This window comes from Zonotrichia leucophrys, chromosome 9, assembly GCF_028769735.1.
Source record: "Zonotrichia leucophrys gambelii isolate GWCS_2022_RI chromosome 9, RI_Zleu_2.0, whole genome shotgun sequence".
NCBI lineage: Eukaryota > Metazoa > Chordata > Aves > Passeriformes > Passerellidae > Zonotrichia > Zonotrichia leucophrys.
Genome location: NC_088179.1, coordinates 10,086,756 through 10,095,953, shown reverse-complemented (window position 1 = coordinate 10,095,953; position 9,198 = coordinate 10,086,756). Strand labels below are relative to the sequence as shown.

Genomic DNA, 9,198 nt, shown 5'->3' with positions numbered 1-9,198 from the left:
AAGGCAATACCAATTGTCTCCAGCCCTCCAAATTTCACACCTGAGGCAAAAGGACTCCTGCTAAACCCAGGGTTCAAAACAATATTTGCACTGTCCATCCATCTCTTGCGAGTCAAGTGTTTTCAAACTCTCCTTTCATGATTAGAGACCAGTTCTAATCATTTGCCTTGCACAGATGCTCTGATATGGTTATGCAAACATGATAGAGCGAAGCCTCAAGGCACTCGGTATTTTCCTGAAAAGAAAAAGCAAACAAACCAGGAAAAGTTTGCTAAAAGTAACCAAATAAAATAGTCTGAATGAGCTCAAAACAAGACGTAAGTTCTAGTTAACTCTAGGCTCCTTCTCTAAATGCTTGTGTGTCACATCTGAGGCAGCCAGAAAGCAATCCCCGTCATTTAAATCACATGGTTTACGGGGCTGGGGCTCCAGGAACATCATGACATTCGTAACGAGGACTCGGCAAGGATCGCCCGTTTCTCTCTGGAGCCAACGCGCACCTCGCTGTCACATCCCCGTTCCCACACTGCGGCCGGAGCACAACGCCAGCAACTTCTGCGGCCGTCCTGAACTCCCGCAGCCGCCACCGCTCCAGCGAACAGCTCCGACCGGCTGCGCCTCCCGCATGTCCCGGCCGGGCTCCGGCTGCCAGGCAGCGGTCCGCAGGTGCGAGGAGAGCGGGCACGGCGCTGCCCTAACAGGGACGGTGCCTCCCGGGGCTCCCTGCGGTCTCTGAGGTGCCGCGCTCGGCCCCGCCGCAGCCCGCACCCCCGGGAGCGCAGGGCCCCGCGGGGCCCGGCCGCGAGGGAGGGCCGGGGGAGGCGGCGGGGCGGGCGGGGGAGGAGAGAGGCGGAGGGCAGGGCCGGGAGGCGCCGCAGCGCCGGGGACGCGCCGTCGCTGCCCCGACACGGCCGGAGCGGAGCGTCCGGTCCCGCCGCCTTCGCCGCCGCCATGGCCGGGCGCCCCCCGCCCGCCGCCCCCAGGTAGGGCCCGCGCCCCTCCCCGCGCGCCGCCGCCTGCGCGCTCCCGGCCGCGCCGCTCGGGGCCGCGCCGCGCGAGGGCGGCCGCGGAGCCGCCGGTGCCGCCGGGTGAGTATCGGCGCCGGGCACCGCACGCTGCCGGGCACCCCCGCCGCGCTCTCCGCGGCACAGGAACCCGCGGGACGGACGGGCTCCCCGGCCCGAGGAGCAGCGCTTGGTTCCGCGGTGCCCGCCGCGGAGCCGCTGCCGGGCGCGGAGGGGCTCCGGGAATTGGCGTGCGGCCGCGGAGGGGCGGGCGACGCGCCGCACCTGCCGGGAGGTGCTCGGTCACCGCCGCGGCTTTGCCCCTGCGGCTAAAGCAGCAGCTAGAGGGCTTTTCTTACAATAGAAAGAAAAAATAGCCATTGTCGTCTAAATTCGCTCTAACAGCTGGTTCTCATGCCGTAGCATCTCGAGAGAGTCGGTAAGTTAATTAGTGCTTAATGATACCTTTAGGATGTTGTGCTTAAACCACTTCGACGCGTGTCAGCTACCTAGTTAATCAGATTGCTTCACGATGAAAGAAAAAGCTAAAAATCACTGTAGTTGTGTTACCCTGGCTCCACCAAACGCGCATTTATAGCGGTCATGAAGAACCGATTAGCGCAAAACTTCCTGCGAGACGGAAATGGATGTACGGATAGCAGGAGCCTACCGGAGATGCAAGATGTGGTTAAGCATAATTTTCAACAATCACAAGTAAATTGCATTTTGATAGTAGCAGGCAGACAGAAGTATTATAGAAATTGTACCATTTAAAACTATCATAGATAAAAAGCATATGTTGTCAATTATTACAATTCGTTTTGGTTTGGTTGTTCCCAGTGCAATGTCTAAAGGAGTCGTAAAAAACCGATAGAAATAAAGTTTGGAGAATGCACAACCTAAAAAGGAAGATGCTGAAACGATGTGTAACTACCTAAACACACAAGAGGAACTACTTGGGGGAGGGAGGGACAACGACACCTGAGTGGGCGATAATTACTTTGAGGAGAAATTGCTTCTATTTACTTGAAAGAAACAAAAAGCTTTAAAGCAATCCCTTAGAGAGACTGATTGAATAGTGTTTCATATCAATAACATTTACTGACCAAACCTTAATAATGCTTTTGCACTTCCATCTGAATTGCCTTGTCTAGAAATAGTCCTTGCCAATTTTTCCCTTGACATTTCAGGGTGAAGAGAAGATTACTTAGCTTTTTAATTTTTGTTATTGATCACGGCATGTAATTTTAATGCATTTTTACACTATGAATAGCAAAGAGATTATAGTAACTTTAGTATTTTATGGGAAGTCACTGTCTGAAAGAGAGAAGGATGCAGACTTTAAGGCAAGAGAGGCTTTTAGGTTATCTGACATGACTTCTTGTATTTCACACTCTACAAAAATAGGGTAGAATGCAGTCTTGACCCCAAGATAAACAGATATTCCAGCAAGACAGTCTTGAAGGCATCAAGAATTGGACAAGCTGCTGCTTTTCTTGCCTATGGTCTTGTTCTCATTGTTACAAATTTACCTCCTCACAAGCCTACAGTTATTTTCCAACTCCACAATCGTTGCTAAGCTTTTCATCACTGTGTTTAGAAACTGAGGATGCCAGTCCTAGTCCATTCCAGAGCTCTGCTATCTGGTCATCTCTTCACCTCTGCAATAGGCCTATTAACCCAGATAGAATTGCCTATTTCTGTAGCAAGGCCAAGGCTAATCTTATTCATGTGAGCAAGGTACCTCTTTCATCTTCCTGAAGAATTATTCTCTTCCCAGAGCTTAAGCAGGTCAGACTCCCTACACCAAGAGCTATCGTTCTCTCTTTTATCTCCTGAGGCTCTTTTGACAGGTGCTTGTTATTTGTTAATCAAGGTAACCCTTTCCTTGCTGAAGCTTTAATTGTAGGCCTTCTGTCTGGGAATAAGGATCCCAGGACTCCAGGAAGGGTGACCAAAACAGCAAGTAGTTTATTCAGATCGTGCCTGTCTTCATCAGGAAACCCTGAATTGGAAAAGAAAAAAAAAAGCACATCTGGTCAGGCATGGGACAGATAACTTGTCATCATACACCTGCAGCTCATTATGCCCACCATACAATATTTAGACAACTTTTAGTTGAGATGCAGTCACAACAGCTGTTGAGAAATGCAAACTTTGAATGTCAGCATTTGGGAGTTAGCTTTACTGACCTCACCAAAGAAAATTTTCACTGTCAAACTGTTAGAAATCAAGGGTATTTTTCATTTTCCTTACAGGATCACTTCAGGCATTATTAACCTGTTTCTGTGCCTGTTTACACCTTATCTCAGTCACCTACACATCCCTTCCTCAGTGGAGGCCACAGCTCTGCCCACTTGCTGACAGTCACACACCACCATCACTCCCAGAGCTCAAAAACTCAGCTGCACATCAGTTCCTCTCAGTGCCTTCCCTTCCTTTGGCTTCCACAGCTGGAGGCAAATCCATAAACCCTGGGCTGGGATGCCAGCAGTCACTGCAGAGCAGTGCAGGCAAGTGGCCTTCAGGCTTCTGATAATTGAGCATTTCCAGCAGCAGCTTCTTGCAGTGAACACTTAGCCTGGGGGTCAGATGAGCAGCTGCAGAGAAATGCACAGAGCTGGTAGCTGCCACTCTCCCTTCAAGCAGCATTTTTGATGCATGTTGCAGTTGGGGAGCTGGAAATATGATCTATAAGGATTTATTTCTGGGTTTTTTTGTTTGTTTGTGGTGGCTGGTTTTGGTTTGTTGGGGTTTTTTTATGGAGGAGGAAAAACACCCCCACATTAAAAAAATATGCCAGCTTGCACTTTGCCTCATCAGGTGAGAGACAAGAAGAAAAATGGATGAACTTTTTACATATGAGGCAGGAATTTCCTTGTTTCTGGCCCCTGTGTTAGTGACTATCTGGGATGCTGCTGCTTAAGGACATACAACCACCCCCTTCTGTAAAATTGCAGTTTTTCTGCTCAAGCTTATGAAACCAAACCTATAAACATATGCAGTTTTCTGTATCTGAAAGAAATATTGGCTGCCAAATAAAAGTCTTTTAACACGTCTTTTGGACTGGAACCTGCTTTCAACACACCTTTTGTGTAAATACTGGAAAGAAAGGGAGGAATTAAAAGTGTTCTTCAATTCAGAATTGGAAACAGCAGTGGAGCTTAGAAGCAACATTAGACTGAATAGTATTTTGGAAAAATTAAAATGCCTGTACATTCAACAGAGATGAGAAGTAGCAGGTTTTACATTTTAAAAAGTGAAAAGACAAGTCCGAGAATAGACAAGTTCCCTCTATTTCTGAGAACTTGCTCTGCATGTAATAAAAAAAGCGTTGAATCACCAACACAAAATGATCTTTGCTACATCTCAGGAATACCTGGTGTGGCACAGAGTGCCCAAAGAATGGCTGGGAAAGGCCTTTCTGGTTTTACAGGATCCTCGGGGAAACCAAGCACTGTTTACATTTGATGAACATGCTAGGGCTGATAACAGATGTAAGGAGGCAAGGTAAGATATTTGAAGCTGAGAAGAGATCCAGAAGCTGTGGCTGTGTCAGAGCTTCCTTACAGGCAGCAGGCATGTGGCACTCAGTGAGTGCCTCTGGAATTTTCACTGTAACACTGTCACAGACCGAGCTGACAGCTGCTCTTGTGCTCCAGCAAGGCAGCCTGCATCTTGTATAACAGAGAAAACAGATTTGTGGCTTTGAACTAAGATGCTTTTAGGAATGAGTGAAATAAAACTTTGATCCTTTAAGGAGACAAGATTGCAGGCAAAGACTCCACAACAGCCATGGGAATAAGCTACAGATAACAATTCATTGGAATAAACCATTAAAGAAAAGAGAATGCCAACAAAAATAAAATAAAAAGAAAAGCAACACATAAACAGAAATAAATACTAAACATTTATTCTGAAAAATTACCAGTGATGAGTGAAATAGTACAAGTGAAGAGGAGCAATGGGCAGTGTTTGGTGGGACTGACCACGTAGAGCACAACTTACAGGCCTGTTCTCCATATTTTTCCACCTCTGTGAGTAAAGGAAAATCGAATGTATTACAAATCTTATTTAAATTAGAGAGAGCAAATAAGTCCCCTGAACAAGTGAGTAATGTCAGAACTCCCATTATCAGAAAACTACGTGCATTAGAGCAGCAGCTGGCGTCACATATGAGTATGAAATTTATTTTTCTGCACTCATGCAGAACCAGTACTGCAGCCCAACCAGAGGAATCAGTTTAATACTTGCTGGGTATGCTTTTTATTTGCAAATTAGCTGACGAATGTACCAGATATTATGAGTGTAGCAGCCTGAAAAGTTATCTGTTAAGTTTCAATATTCACTAACTTCTTCCAATGTTAGTTTCAGTCTCAGTGGTGGGAATTCTTGAAATGAAGTGCTGTGCCCTGTTTTCATGGGCAATTTCTTGAAGCAGTTCACTAACCTGGCTAACCTGTGTTGTTAAACATGGACAAAATTCTCAGAGATGGTTTCCTTCAGTGAGGTCAGAGGAGAAAAAAAAATCAGCTAAAACCAAGAGGAACCTAAACTGTCAAAGGTCGTAAGTCTGTGCACGAGGATCTGATCCCTTGAGGGATAGGACTGTGGGTGAAGGCAGGAGGGAGACTCGTAGAAGTAGTAAAGGAGTTAACTATGGAATTTCCATGCTTCGTTTCACTAACCCACTTGTACACTACAGCTTATGTCCAGGCTTGGCATCTCCATTTCTTCCTTATTTAATCAATCCCATCTGGTTTGAATTCTCTAATCCTGCCTACCCTAGCCTCCCACATGAATTTCTCACTATTTTCCTGAAAATATCCATTAATCTCCTCTTTCAGCTCCAGCTCTAATCCCGTGCATCCCTTCTCCCCTTTGTGGCTGCAGTGGTTGCAGTAGTGTCAGTCACTGTTCACACCCTGCCTATGCACACCAACCCTTCTCCTCCTTCCTGCACGCACTAATAGCCACGTAGTTTTGAGCAGTAACTCAGAAGAAGGAAAACTAATTAAACTTCTGCATCAAAACAATAGTTTTAATTACCAACTCACTGGATAAAATGCAGCAGCAGCTCCTCTTCTCCTGGTGTGTTGAGCAGGCTCTTGCCTGTGCTCTCTGGGGAGAAGCAGAAAGGGGAAGCCTGCCTGGCACTCACAGGGATGAGGCACTTTGTAAAACTTCGCATCTCTCAGGATCTCCGTGTCAGAAATTGGTGGGGCTTGTTTCCCAATTTTTTAACCACCTCTTTGCTTCTCAGTGGATTCAATAGTGCTTCAGAGAGCACGTGCAGTACAGCTTCCCTTCCTCCTGCTTCACTGAAGGAGAGAAAGAAAATATACTGCGTATTTCTGGTTGTCTTTTAACCCGAACTGCAAAGTTAGCATGTGCAGATTAATACTACAATATCTGGGATTAATTTGCTACCCAGAATGAATTTTAAAACTTCTTTTTTCAGTCTTGTCAACCTGTGGATTGTTGTCATTAATCTCTGGAGTTTCCCTCAGTAATTTTCTTCACTGCAAGACTTGCCTGGTTATTATTAAATATCTGGCTACTGCAAGTGGCCACGACACACAATGAGTACTTATCAAAGTTAGGTTTCCTCTGGTTGTGACATCACAATTTCTTTTACATCTAATTATTCTTGACTGCTGTGTAAGAAAGTGTCATTTGTAAGTCTTAATTAAATTTAATTTTTCACTGAAAGAAAAAGTTATTTTCTAAAACTGCTATCACAGAACTTGATCCTGGAGTACATAATTCACTGCTAGTGAAATTCAGAACTGGTCAGCAAGTCCTGTATAATCCTAGGCAGTGACTTTTAAGACTGAAACTTGGCCTTTATGCACTGTCCTGAGCTGGCTCCGTGCACTTGCAATAACTATCTTCCAAGTATTATGGGAGTTTTTTTATTTTCTGGAAAAGTTTTGATCTATTATATGAATTGCTAGGAAATTGAAATTCATTGAACAAGTACATTGTTGTGGTGTAGTTAAAACTTTCTAAACAGAAAAATGCACAGAATTTTGTAGGACTTACTTGTATTTTCTTTTAGCAGTGAAAAATATCTGTGGTCCTCATGTAGTCTCTGTGAGATTGCATAGTTATCAAAATTTCATGTACAGGCATTCCATCAGCTGTGGAGCTGTTCATTACATGCCGTGGCTCCTCAGAATATTAAAGGGAGAAAGAAACAACTCTTAGTTTCCAGAACTGTGTTTAAATCAGGTCCCAATCCGTTTCCCCTAAGATGCATTTATAACCATCTGTGCTATTTCAATTTGAAAAGAGAAGAAATCAAATCAGCAGGGCAATGTTTCAACAACATACTTATAGATTGTTCCTCTTCTATGTTGTCAGGGCAATGTCCTCCTTCTCAGTGAAAAATGTGTATTACCATTGTAGACATCTAATAAAAATGAACAGGTCATTTATTTTTAAAAGGAAAAGATTTGCGTGCTGTGGTGTTGAAATGAAAACCTGTTATCCTCACATAAACTCTGGAATAAGGCCTTCCCCTCAACTGGAATAAATCAAAATGCTTCTTGAACATTTAAAATACAGAAGTAATAGCCCAGGTCTTAGGGAGCTTAGTTATAGATCACATTGTATCTGCTAAGACCTTCAATCCTAAACTTAATACATGCCATAAACTCAGTGAAATCCAATGGTCACTTTATCCGCTTTCCCAAAGGTAGCATATATGACCTGTATCGGTGTTTACATGATGTAATTTAAGGTTAGTAGAGCTACCAAACACAAAGTTTTTACAAATATACCCATACTTCCGAGATTTTGGGAATCTGTGCATTATGGAACAGTGTATATGACTATAAGAGAGAGGTGGCTTTTGGTACTAGCAACAGTTGCAGATTTTTATTTCATACTAGAAAAATTATTTCATAGTTAAGTACGTATTTGTTGTGTGCAACAGGTGATTTTCTGATTCAGAAGGCAAGGCTTTTAAGACATCACATATAAGAAAAATAATTGACTACTGAAAAAATAGCAACAGACCATAAACAAGTAATATAAATACAAATACTAGTCCAAGTCCAATAATGAAACAAACAAAGAGGCTGTAGGACTGGATTTACTTTGCATTAATTGCTTTTGCATACACAGAACCAGATCTCTGTGTTACCTGTGTCTTTCTGTAGCTGCAGTTGTTGCAGTGACCCCCACTAATGAAACAATAGGAAAGAATATGGTTAAACCTGGATTTAAGTACCTACTTCTTTTTTTGTTCCTCTGAATTGAAAGAGCTTAATGTTGATCAGAGTAAAATTTAAACACACCCAAAGGCATGGAACAAGTGGCAACCTCTGATCTTAATGAAGTTAATAGGAAGAGCTGGTTTATATTTTTTTTCATTAGTTATAAGTGTAGGAATACTCATTTGGCAAGTACTCACAGAATCACGCTGCAGACAGTGATAAAGTTGTCTGAGAGCTTAACCTGAGCTCAGGCCGTGGGGCAGATGGTCCTGCTGGACCTTGTGCATCCCAGTGGGAGCTAGTTAACCATGTCAAACCCAGGTATCACAACATTTCATAATTAATCTGAAGTTCATTGCAAAGCAGTGGCAGTTTATCTATATCATGCTACCAAGGAATTAATTAAATTAGTAACACATTGACCTGATTCACTGTTAGACTCCCAGAGATAATGTCCCATGTTCATTATAGAGTATGAAAGGCTGTAGATTTTCGAGAGTAGAAATAAGCACTCATATTGCCAAAAAAAGCTCAAGTTTCTTGGACTGAAATCTCATGCTTTTTTAAGCTGGTATAAGTGAGGGAAAAGTTGTGAATGTTGCCTTCACCTACCACTCAATCCTGTTTATCACATTACAGTCCACAGAAAAAAAAAAATCACAAATTGAAGCAAGTTAAACCAAATATAATGTTTGCAGTATCTTGACAGAATGGCACAAAAACATGTTTTATCATATTAAAAGCCAAGTTGATTAGAAGCAGCTTCATTTAGTTCACATATCTTGCAATGTTTTCATTCTTTTTTAAAAAAACATACTTTTAAGCTAATGAGTTTTGAGATTTTTTTTCTCTCTAATCACAGACTGTACTCATTGACATATTCACACAGCATCAAAATTGGTAAGATTTTTGTTTCTTTGGGATATTAGTAGCAAATCAGAATTGTTCAAGAATATTTCAGGCATGTAAAA

General features: G+C 43.2%; 1 protein-coding gene and 1 long non-coding RNA gene across 11 annotated transcripts in view; one reads left to right on the top strand and one right to left on the bottom strand.

Annotated features, from left to right (window-relative positions):
* Positions 1-424: 424 nt before the first annotated feature.
* The window catches only part of SPHKAP (SPHK1 interactor, AKAP domain containing), a 63,461-nt gene continuing 54,687 nt past the window's right edge, over positions 425-9,198 (top strand). For 3 of the 8 annotated variants that reach the window (XM_064720603.1, XM_064720604.1, XM_064720602.1), the window contains exon 1: positions 425-666. In XM_064720603.1, the coding sequence (XP_064576673.1) occupies positions 440-666 (227 nt within the window). In that variant the 5' untranslated portion in view covers positions 425-439. Of the gene's footprint in view, positions 667-851; positions 984-1,039; positions 1,089-1,271; positions 1,444-9,198 lie in introns of those variants that run through there. The other 5 variants (XM_064720606.1, XM_064720605.1, XM_064720607.1 and 2 more) reach the window with 5 other exon arrangements.
* The window catches only part of LOC135451437 (uncharacterized), a 65,985-nt gene continuing 58,207 nt past the window's right edge, over positions 1,421-9,198 (bottom strand). Inside the window, exons 3-5 of one of the 3 annotated variants that reach the window (XR_010441325.1) lie at positions 7,050-7,178; positions 6,062-6,325; positions 1,421-3,009 (exon numbers count right to left, since the gene is read on the bottom strand). This is a non-coding gene — a long non-coding RNA (uncharacterized LOC135451437). The remainder of the gene's footprint in view (positions 3,010-6,061; positions 6,326-7,049; positions 7,179-9,198) is intronic. The other 2 variants (XR_010441326.1, XR_010441324.1) reach the window with 2 other exon arrangements.